This window comes from Brienomyrus brachyistius, chromosome 2 (assembly GCF_023856365.1).
Source record: "Brienomyrus brachyistius isolate T26 chromosome 2, BBRACH_0.4, whole genome shotgun sequence".
Taxonomy (NCBI): domain Eukaryota; kingdom Metazoa; phylum Chordata; class Actinopteri; order Osteoglossiformes; family Mormyridae; genus Brienomyrus; species Brienomyrus brachyistius.
The window spans coordinates 29,850,150-29,861,922 of NC_064534.1; the positions used below are offsets into that span (position 1 = coordinate 29,850,150).

Genomic DNA, 11,773 nt, shown 5'->3' on the forward strand with positions numbered 1-11,773 from the left:
TGGACTTTACGGGCCTGTGTTAGCGTAGCCTCAAAGGAAGGGTGGCGCTACTGCTCCGAAAGCCTCGCGTGAGGGGGGTGCAGCTACTACCCCCGACCCCCCCTCCCGCTGCTGGCCGGCTCTGTCGGTCTTCCCCCGCGACTCTCCTTCTGAGGAAGCGGCTCGCTGCTGGCACTGGGCTGTGGTGTGTGGACTGGGCGGCAGCCAAGCCGCACTTCAGACCTGTCTGGACCTGATCCAGCAGCCTCCACTTTCGAGGGATAGAGAAAGAGAGAGAGATTAAGCGGGAGGTATTTGGGGGCTGGGTGTTCATGCAGGGCCTCTGACAGGCACAGCAGAGAATGCCTCGCTTAATTACACTGGGAGTAAGACCTTTCACTCCATTATGCTTCTGTTGCGTGTGGAAGAGGCCTTTTGGTGCCGCTGTACCTGACGGAGAACTTCCCATGGCCTCCGTCTCGGTCCTCCTCAAGATCTGACATTTGTTCCATTTGTGGTCGTTTCATTTCCTAACAGACCTCGTCCTTAGATAAACCAAAAACTTTGTAGAGGTTCTGTCACAGATGTGCTTTTCCTGTTTTTACTTTTAAGATATTTGTGTGTGCGTGCATGTGTGTGTGGGGGGGGGGGTTCCTGCTATGTGGAGCCCATACTCAACACCTGGAGCAGCTCTTTGAAGTGTAAACTACACAGGCAGGCAGCTAAAAAAACGGTCCTCTGGAATCCCTCCATATGGGGAGCAGAGCTGCAGCCTGTTCCTCCTGGAGAGTAGTCAGTCTGCCGCATTCCCTCTCTGCTCCCCCCCCTGCCTGCACCTCTGCTCTTCGTAACCCTTCACTTGCGGACCCCCTGCCACAGTCAGACGTCCATCTCTGCTCATGCTCCTCAGGTGCCTCAGCTTGCTGGGGAGCATCTGCGTTCAGTGCCTCGTATTTCTGCTTCTCTACTTAATATAGTGCCGGTTCCGTAATAGCATTTGGCAAGTGACTGAAATCTATTGGCAGTTTGTGGAAAATGGTGTTAAAACCATCAACAGCTTTTGAGAAATCACAGCAGAATTCTACTTAATCAGATGACCCAGAACTTACGGTGTGTAGGAATGACGGCATGCATATTACTGGTGATGGGTACTGAAGAAGACTTGAGTTAAATCGCATGAAGCTGGTGTACAAGTTATGAGAAGGCATTTGTACCAGACTACAGGGGATCGTTTCCCTTTGCCGGGTAACGCTCAGTAAATATCTGCTGCTAAAACTGTGTCCTTTAGGTCGTCCTTAGCTGGGTGGTCGGGCCCTGAGGACGTGTTAGGTGGTGCTCGGGTGGAGCTTGCTGACCTTTACCTTCTCCTGCTCCCAGTCAGCCACCTGTACGGGTTCGGGCTCATGGATGCCGAGGCCATGGTGAAGGAGGCCGAGCGCTGGAGACAGGTTCCCCCTCAACACGTGTGTGTGGAGAGTGCCGACCGCCAGTTCAGGTATTCCCGCCGCCCCGAGGAAGAGCCTCCCAGAACCTTCCCTGAAACCTGTCAACGGTTTATTAAATTTTCTGTCATCCCACCATGCTGTTAATAAATCTAGAGTTTGTGATGCGCGTTCCATCGTGGGTCAGTTTCGGCTTTGTCCTTTACCATCCCCTGCACCTGAAGCATTCCAAGACACACACTCCTGCTCTAGCTGTTGTATTTCCTTTCCAAACAACTAGTTTCAAATTCAGACATACATTTAAGACTGGATGGTGGCGATTACTGTGTCCATGTTTATATCGCATTGCATGTCTGCAAAGATTGTTGTCTGGCGTTTTAAAGGGTAAAATACAGGCATGTTTGCCTCTGCTCAGGAACAGGTAATATTTTACGGTGAATTGCCTTTGTACTTTCAGATGCAAGTGTTTTTTTTTTTTCTCGAGTAAGTTGATCTGTAAGTTGGACATGAAAACAAAGTGAGTTTTACCCCAGGTGGGGCTAAAAAAACAAGCATCTGAAATCTAAAGGTGTTTACCGCGCTCAGTGCAAGGTTTTCTGCATTGCAGGGCTGCCAATTAGGAGGACTGAATTGAAGCAGGAAACCATTTTTTTTACATTTCTGTGAGAAAATGTGCTACAATTAACATGAGCCGAAATCTCTTATGATGGGTTACATTTGGGTGCCATTTTGACTGATCATTTCAAATGCAAAATTCAATGCCATTTTAATTTTACAGTGGTGTCTGACTAGTTCTCTTTGTTACGGAAATGAACTTTGGTGAAGCGGTTTTGTTTTGAATTCTTTGCTTACCTTTTTTGTCTCTAGGTGCAGTTGACATTGTGTGTTGTTTGAAAGGACATTTTAATTTAAATTGTCACACCAGTGGACCCTGACTCTTAAAGCGCAAGCAGCTTCTGTAGCGAGACGAAGGGTAATTTATAGCTGGGGATATAAATCATGGTGGAATGAAAATGTACACAAACACAGGTACAGGACGGTGGGCCCTTGGTGTCACATACACACAGGTACAGGACGGTGGGCCCTTGCTGTCACATACATACACACAGGTACAGGACGGTGGGCCCTTGGTGTCTCACACACACACACACACACACACACACACACACACACACACACACAGGTATAGGATGGCGTGTCCTTGGTGTCAAACTGGGTTTGGAATGTCTTGCAGTACCATGTTCTGTCCACTTGGAGTATCGTGGTTCATTGGGATGACTGGTTCAAGCCAGTTCCACATGCACAGGTCTATAGGTGCACCAGAGCCTATAGTTTGGATGCCGGAATGTTCTTGCAGTCTTGCTGCTATGGGGGATCCCATCAGCCGTGTCGTTCCCAGGACCATCCGGCCGGAGCACGTGGTGAGGTCGGTGTACAAAGCCACCGGCTGCTCTGACAACCCCAACCACCACGTCATCTACCTGGAGCACGTGGTGGTACGAATCACCATAACCCACCCGCGCCGTGGGGACCTGTCAATCAACCTCACCTCCCCCTCCGGCACCAAGTCCCAGCTGCTGGCTAACAGGTAATGTTTACCCGCTTTGTCTCCCTCCTCCATCCAGGCTGCATGTGACGTAGCCCTCCCCCTCTCCCTCCCCTCTGATGAGGGCCAGTGGGCGCTGTTGGTCACAGCAGCTCCTGGCTTAAGAAGTCCCGCCTGCACTGGTCAGTGTCGGTCCTCCGCCACCCTAATTGGTTCTCAACTAAATGTTTCTGGGGGCTGTGAAAGTCAGGAGGATATGTGGTGAAATGCAGAGAGCGCCTGCCTCTGCTCTAATTGGCTGGACCAATGCGCTGTGTTGGCATGTGGGCCACGGCATTCATGTGTTTTTTGTTTTTTTTTAATTGGAAGCTCTGCAGCTAGTGTTGGGGAGGAGTCTGAGGTACATATCAACCCTTCAGTGCACAGGCGTGCCTGGCCTTTCACACATGCATGTGGAAATGTGGAAGGATGCCAGGACTAAAGGAGGCCGCTCTACATACTGTGCCACTTCCCTGGGGCTTGACTGCCTTTATCCTCACGGAAAGGGGTTATGGTTTTGTTTTTTGGGGGGGTGGGGTGGGGGTGGTTAATTTAAAAAAACCTCCTTTATCAGTATTATCATGAGCTCCTCAAAATTCCCAGAACTTATCGTTCTCGCTGGAGTCTTGCCTGGTGCTTATGGGGCAGCTGGCAAATTTGGACGACTGTAGCGTGATGATATACATATTTTTTTTTTTTTCATTTTCCCCAGGATCCCGAAAAGACAAAACTCCACCTTTTCACACAAAAGACAGTGCACACCCTGCTCTCACTCTGAGTAATCACAGCCAGATAGATCTCAGACCGGAGGTGTGATGACATCCTCAGTGGGCGATTGGTCGAAGCTGTGTGGATATTCTCCATACTTCTCTGGCTTCCCTTGGAAAAGCTTCTTTCTGTCTCAGTTGCCTAGAATGCTGGGAATTGTGTGTTTTCCCTTCAGCTGTGCTGTGTAGGCCTGTTTGGTGCCTTGAGGGCACAGAGCTCCACGGCTGCCCTTGATATTTTTTAAAGTCAACACCCAGGCCAAACCACGTGTGAAAAGAATTACGTGCGGTGTACTGGTCGGCCATTTTGTGTAGCTGGGAGGCTGATAAACACGCGGGACGTCTCATGAATAACGGTGGCGAATGAACGGTGTAGGTCATTGGGCCTTACGTGTTATAAAAGTGCACTTTCCCAAGTTTCGTGTTCCTGTCTTACCATCTATGAATCAGGTTCGCTCCGTTTTTTTTCCTCGCTCTCTCCTCTCCTGGCTTAGTTTGTTCATGTGTCCCTTTGCAGGTTGTTTGATCACTCCATGGAAGGCTTCAAGAACTGGGAATTCATGACCACTCATTGCTGGGGTGAGAAGGCAGCTGGGGATTGGGTGCTGGAGATTTATGACTCACCATCCCAGCTGAGGAGCCAGAAAGTACCAGGTACTAAACCATTTTTTTATATATATATAAAACACTACAGAATACAAACTCAAATCAGTACTTCAGCAGTAGCCAATACCTCATATTGCATTGATTGCAGTGATCATTAAATTCATTTTGCTTTTTGCTGTATTTACAAAAGTACAGGCAGGTAAGTGGTGTATCATTTTCAACCCAGTACTCCAATGACCCAGAATCACCCACCACGCAAAGTACTACACCACAGTATTGATGCAGAAATGGCAGTATAATACAAAACAGCCTCCTGCAGCTCTTGGCTGGTACCAAGAAGGGTTAGTGGTACCAGCTTGGAGTGGGATAGGGACTAACTTATACATTTAATTAAAACGAGAGTCAGAAGGTAGAGATCAACAGTTAACCCACCAGCGGGATATCTGAAGACCATTCCCCTGCAAATTCATATGCCAATGCACTGCAGCCTGCTTAGCGAATCATATTAGGCTTAAGAATAGTAAAAGAACAGTAATGCATCTAGCACGTTGCATGCTGCGTATTCTGCTTCTTGCCATGTCATCAGATTCATTCTTCCCAAGACTAATGGTCATTTCTACGGCAATATTCTCATCATCTGTAGGCAAACTAAAGGAGTGGTCTCTGGTCCTCTACGGGACATCCGTCCACCCCTATTCCTCCCTCCGTTACGAGAAGACCCGCTCTGCCGAGCCCCCAACTGACTACGACCTGCCGGAAGAGTACAACGGTGAGCTGGTGTCATGGGCCGGTAGGCACCTCTTTCTTGGTGTTCCTCTTGTCTCGTAGGTTAAGCGTGTGCCAGCCACTGTCTTGGCTCTTCGTGCTCCTCTTAAATCTACGTTAAGGACTCTGTGTCCTACAGCAACAGAACCGAGTATCGTTCTCATGCTGGGAGTGATTTGCCATATTTAGTCATTTTCGGTAAAATCGCTCGCCATCTGCTAATTTTGCTGTGCATCGGTTTCTGCCAGGACTCTGTCACCCGGAGTGTAATGAGAATGGTTGCGAGGGTCCTGGACCTCATCAGTGCATCAACTGCTTGCACTACTTCCTTAAATTCAAGAACAACACCAGGTGAGAGGCAGCTTTACGTTACTCTGCTAACACGTGTGTCTGTAGGGCAGGGCTGCCCAGTCGGGCTCCTGGAGAGCTACCACCCTGCAGAGATTAGGTACAGCCCTAATTTAACACACCTGATTCTGATAATCAGGCACTTCAGTATCACCTCAGTATTAGTGTCAGCTATGTTGAAGCTAAGCTGGTTCTGCTGTACCTAAGCTCTGCAGGGTGGTTGCTCTCCAGGGGCCCGACTGGGCAACCCTACTGTAGGGTTATGACACAACACTCTTGTGGAAATCTTTGAACATTTAACTGTAGTTAGTGTGTAGCTAGAGTATGGAATAGTCTTCCTGCTAGTGTAGTGCAAGCTAAAACCCTGGATTCCTTTAAGTCAGAACTAGATAAGATTTTAACAACTCTGAGCTATTAGTTAAGTTCTCCCGAAACAAGCTTGATGGGTCGAATGGCCTCCTCTTGTTTGTAAATATTTTTATGTTCTTATGTTGTTCTTATGTAGCAAACCAGTTTTAAGATTTTTGTATAAGGGTGAGGGTTTATATTTTAAGAAGCAACAGTGCACATCACAGACAGAGGTGTTGTGACTATTGTTATTGCCGTTGCTTTTCTTTGATGTCCCACTGGGAGTTTGACCCTGCGACTGGCCTGGCTGTGAGATGTGGAGTCAGGGAAGCAGAGCTCATTCTGTTACCCATTAGACCCGGATTCCCCTTAGGCTAAAGCCCACATTTCCACACGGCTGTCTCCTTTCACCTGTTGACTGAGGGAATGTTGTCTTGTCAGTCGCAACGTGCGTCTTCAAAGTCTGACCCCCTTTCAGGGCCCGAGCGTGGGACTCATACGCGTGACTTGCTTCCAAAGCCCAGCCGCCAGGATCAAAGGCTGCAGTCACGAACGGATGTGAAAAGCCGGTCTCTCCCATCTCTGTAACGGTGTAAATGCTTGAATCATGACCCCGAGTAGTGTGGACAGCAGGAAACAGGCTTGCGCATTTCCAAACCTCGAAAGTCATTCCCTGGCCTGCCTGTTAAATCGTGGACGTGTGCCATAAGAACCGTTGAAAAAAGCCGTGCGCGAGTCCCCAGCTTGGGTGTTTTTTGGGAACCTTGCTGATTTTTATGGCTCTCCTTTAAAGCAAAAAATATAATAAAACCCAAAGTCACAAAATTGAAGTTAAACTTCCAGCAATGATCCATTAACCTCAGTCACAGTTGAACCCCTTTGCCCAGATCTCCAAGCGTGCGTTCAGTCCGGCTCTTCACGGGTGCCGGCGCAGGAGTTGCTGCGTGACAGGTGTAGAGGCTCGGCGACGGGGCGCTCAGCACAGAGACCTCGCCGATAGACCCGCATCTCTGCTGTAATGATGCCAGCTTGGCCCTGGGGCTCCGAACGTGAGGTCGGCCTGTCAGAAGGCTTCCATGCGGCTGTCGGGGCCCGTCACTCGCAGCCGTGCTCCTCCGCCAAGGGGACAGATGGGAGGGTGACATCCAAGAGGCTCTGGCCCGAGGCAGGGGCGGAAGCTCTGTGAAGGGAGGAGGGAGGGAGGGAGGAAGCAGAGGGGAGCCTGGCAAGCGGGAGGTCAGCCAAGGGAGCAGCGGGAGGATCCGGTCCTCACGAGGCGTCTAGGGCAGACCGCTGTCCGTGGTGCACACTTAAACTGCACTCCGTAACAGGCCAGTAGTAGGTACCGCGGTGAGGAGGGGAACAGGCTAGGAGGGGTCACCTGGAAGGTCAGATGGGGGGGCATACTTCATTATATGGATGTTGGATGATGCTACTGTTTGCATGTTAACTTCCCCTTGGGGAATAGTAATAATGTTTATTAGGGCTGTGAATCGATTGAAAAAATTTACTAGCTAATTGCATGTTTTCTGTGATTAATCGCAATTAATTGCACCTAATGTAAACATTCATTCGTGTTAACTGAATGTTTTAATTTTATCTCTGAATTCTGGGTCACAACCTAAACTCTCCCATTCTTTACAACCAGCACTGATTATTATAGATCTGTGCTCCTGCTGTTCTCCCATTTGGGTAACGAAGTACCTCATGCATTAACGCGATCAAATTAATAACATATTATGGCTTTAAAATTAACGCACTGCATCGATATGATACATTTCCCTGCCCTGATTTTTATATTCCTGCACGATGTGCACATTACAAGACCTGCCATTTTCCTGCAGGATGTGCGTGTCAGAGTGTCCGTCCGGCTTCTTCCGCGACGATAAGCGGCGCTGTAAGAAGTGCTACTCGCTGTGTGAGAAGTGTATGGGCGGCCGCAGTGACCAGTGCACGTCCTGCAAACCTGGGTACCACTTGAATGAGGGAACCAACAGCTGCGTATCCAGCTGTGCGGACGGATACTACCTCGATGACGGTAAGTGGATCCTTCCCCTTTACTACCCACCCATGGTCATGTGACATGGAGCGCAATAACTGCTGTCATCATCTTATTATTATTATTATCCATCCATCCATTTTCCAAACCGCTTATCCTACTAGGTCACAGGGGGTCCGGAGCCGTGCTGGGGCACGAGTCAGGGAACAACCCAGGATGGGGGGCCAGCCCATCGCAGGGCACACTCTCACACCATTCACTCACACACCATTCACTCACACATGCACACCTAGGGGCAATTTAGCAAGTCCAATTAGCCTCAGCATGTTTTTGGACTATGGGGGGAAACCCCACGACGACATGGGGAGAACATGCAAACTCCACACACATGTGACCCAGGTGGAGACTCGAACCCAGGTCCCAGAGGTGTAAGGCAACAGTTCTAACCACTGCACCACCATACCGCCCCCATTATTATTATTATTATTATTATTTTTTTTTTATTATTATTATTATTGTTATTGTTATCATTGTTATGATATGTGGTGCTTTTTCCTGTCAGTATGTAATATATAGATCTTTTGTTGTGTATGAAATTAAATATATGCAACTGGATGAAAAATGCGTTCCAGTATTGCCATGCGTCTCACTTTGACGACGCCTCCTCTTGGGTTACAGATGCAAACGTTTGCCGAAGGTGCAGCGAGAACTGTAGACGTTGCACTACTCCCAGCATCTGCATAGAATGCAAAGCAGGCTTGAGGTAAGGAGCCCGGCGGCCTTTTAAAGAGCCCCAACGACGCACTGAGACGTTCGGAGAGAGGACGTCCATGAAATCGGGGCTCATGTGTCAGGCAGAAGGGAGCTCAGAGGCTCTGACCAAGATGGGTGACTGGATTGAGCCGTTTTCTGAGGAAGGTGTAGAAATCAAAAAAATATGCTCATTTAAAAAAATATGCTCATTTTCGAGAGACTTTTGACAAGAGAAGAACTGCTGCCTGTGCGAAAGCAGGCCGGCGCTGCCGGGCGGCTGGAAGCACAAGCTGCAACTGTTGCAGCTCTCCCAGCTGCATCCCGCTAGCTGCTTACTGATCTCACCGACAAGCCGGAGGACCTGCCTCGTCCCTCCATTTTGGTTTTTGAAAGTTGAGTCCCGGTAGTAATTAATTAAAATATTTACGTTTGAAAACAATAACCCCCCTAATGAAAAGGAGTAAAAATAGTAACGTGTCTCACGCACCCTGCTGTAAATAATTAACGAGTCGCCTTTGGTCATCGCTGACACTGCGCTGATCTTTCCGCACTCTGTCCTGCATTCTGTCCTCTAGGATGTGGCCATTTTCAGCCTTCATTTGTCATCCTTCCCAACTCCCCCTCCCCTCTCCCATGATTCTAAATGTCACAACATACAGAAATTGACATTTATATTCCATCAACGTGTGCACCTGGCTTGTGAGAATTACCCACCCCCCCCTACTATGATCTTTCTCACTCTTTTCCTGGGGTGTCCATCTTCACATGTGTAATCTGTGTTTACTGACTGCATACTTTCACTAGCCCCTCCCCCCTCCAGTGCTCCAGTGCAGCACACGCTCCTCCACTGCCCACTCCCGCTGCCTCAGAGGCACATTTTTGGCAGACAGCCTCTGCTCAGCTGCTGTTGCTTATGTGGCTCGTGCCGCTGGTGTATGGCGTCCACGTGCTCCGGGTTCCCAGCCCGTCTGTTTGACATCAGCATTTCCGGAGTTTTACCTGCTCCCTAACAGTTCCGCTCCGGTTTTCCAGCTCCCAAACCGCAGCTGGTGCAGTGACCCTTCGCACGGAATGAGAATGGCCACTGAGATCAGCTGCAGGAGCTGCAGAATTGCCCCAGCAGTTGAGGAAATGATTGTGGGCTTAACGTGATTTAATTCTGCATGGATTAAGTGGATTCCTAGTGGACGGTTCAGATGAGGATGCGGGTTGCGCATGAAATCGTAAAACGGTTCTAAATGGAAGGAGCTGAGAGGAGCCCGATTTTCATATTTAATTAATGTGATGGTTTTGTGTTTACGAGACTGCAATGTTCCAGGAAGATAGAATGTAGTCTAGAATAGGAACATCTGAATGAAACTGATAGTGATCACCTGAGAGTGACTGGGTTACCTCGTTTATCAGTATTTGCTCTGTACTTTTCTGTTTTGTTTTCACTAGTCATTTATACAGAACATTTTTGAAAATTCTCAGAATTAATGGTCGGTAAAATTACATTGTTGGAGTTTATTTTTCGTCTCTTAGTACTGACTCTCTCTTCTCTCTCTCCCTCTCTCTCTCAGCCTTCAGGGTAATAGGTGCCTAATGAGCTGTGAAGCTGGCAGTTACTATAACGGCCACCGGAGGACGTGTGAACCCTGCCACCGAGCCTGTGCTACCTGTGCAGGTGAGCTGGGGCTGCAGGCTTATCTGGGAGGGCGGAGCCCCAATTCCCGAATCGCCCCTGCCGTTAGTTAGCCAAGCTCTTTGCCTGGCAGATGATGTGTCCATATGGCATAGAGGCTTGGTCTCCTCTCACAGGTCTGGCTTAGGAGAGCGTGGCATCGATCCGATCTCAATTAGGGCCAGTTCATTCATGTATGTGCACATGTCCGTCAATCTGCCACAGGTACCGGCATAGAGGCGTGCACCAAGTGTGCCAGTAACTACTTCGTCGAAGAGTGGAGATGCGTGTCCGCCTGCAGCATCGGCTTCTACCTGGCTGAGCAGACCTCGGAAAACGTCGAGACGCAGAAGGCCTGCAAGAAGTGCGTGAGACTGCATCGGTACCCACAGGAGCGTTAGATTTGAAGGGCTCCAGGGGCTGCACAAACTGCCGCATGCTGCGCGAATTCTCCAGGCAGGCCGGTGCACTTGTAACTTGACCCGAAAGACTTAGATTATGTCCATGCGGGCAGGCCGCTTGCGGAGCGGTGCCATAAATTGAGTCCAGATGGACGGTCCCAGATGATGCTGACGTCAGTGATGGAATCTAGCGATGTGTGAATGTTTCATGCGGCCTAGAGCAGGACCACACAGATTGCGTAGCGCTCATGTTTGCACACTGTAGACACCGACTTGCTGTCCTGGTCTTAAAAGACACAGACTTGCAGCATAACTGATGTTAGCCCCGTCTGGCAGTTGGCCCGGTATACAGAACCAGTGTGGCCAAGGTGTCCAGCCCATTAAAAAAAAAAAAAAAAACCCAAGTTCATGCAGTAGAAATGCGCTGCTGAACTGCTGAAGAAATCATTGTACATGATGAAAGAACATCTGCATTCCAGAGATTCAGGCAAGAATTACAGTGTAAGGGAATTGAAAATACTTAAAGTGATTCATTTATGCATCCATTTGATCCCCAGACTGATCCCCTGACTTATCATTCCCCCCCCCCCCTTACATGTTCCCCGTCCAGGTGTGACTCTAGCTGCTACACCTGCTCCGGCCCGGGGGACAGGAACTGCACGTCCTGTGTCAACGGCTACAACCTGGAGAGGGGAGTCTGTGCCGTCAGCACCATCTGCAAAGATGGTGAGTGTGACCCTCGCCGGCTCCAGGTTGCTCTGGCCCCCAGATCGGCATTATGGAGGAGAAGTGATTAACTCGTACCGCACGCGAGCTGGCTTTTCAGTGTTCTTCAGAGGTTGCCTGCGGTCAAATTGGATGTGAGGTTTTGGCACACGGGTGTGATATAGAGAACTGACTCAATGATATCCCAGTTAATTAATCAATATCAAGATAAAGACTGAATGAGTATGTAGCTTTGGCTCTTTTACTGCGTCTCAACCCAGATACCTTTACAGGTTGAGGGGAAGGTCAAAGAGCGCAGGGTGATTTGTTCCTTTCTCATCTCAACCCAGCATATCTCAACAATGGTGGAGGCCTTGGATTATATTCTTATTATGCTTATTTTAGTTATTTC

The 11,773-nt window shown here is 49.0% G+C and overlaps 1 protein-coding gene across 6 annotated transcripts in view; it reads left to right on the forward strand.

Annotated features, from left to right (window-relative positions):
- The window catches only part of pcsk5b (proprotein convertase subtilisin/kexin type 5b), a 75,649-nt gene that overhangs the window by 38,056 nt on the left and 25,820 nt on the right, over positions 1-11,773 (forward strand). For 4 of the 6 annotated variants that reach the window (XM_048978165.1, XM_048978182.1, XM_048978187.1 and 1 more), the window contains exons 11-20: positions 1,357-1,474; positions 2,821-3,009; positions 4,291-4,427; positions 5,023-5,169; positions 5,393-5,495; positions 7,685-7,878; positions 8,518-8,602; positions 10,155-10,258; positions 10,481-10,619; positions 11,267-11,382. In XM_048978165.1, coding sequence (XP_048834122.1) covers positions 1,357-1,474; positions 2,821-3,009; positions 4,291-4,427; positions 5,023-5,169; positions 5,393-5,495; positions 7,685-7,878; positions 8,518-8,602; positions 10,155-10,258; positions 10,481-10,619; positions 11,267-11,382 — 1,332 coding nt within the window. The remainder of the gene's footprint in view (positions 1-1,356; positions 1,475-2,820; positions 3,010-4,290; positions 4,428-5,022; positions 5,170-5,392; positions 5,496-7,684; positions 7,879-8,517; positions 8,603-10,154; positions 10,259-10,480; positions 10,620-11,266; positions 11,383-11,773) is intronic. The other 2 variants (XM_048978173.1, XM_048978205.1) reach the window with 1 other exon arrangement.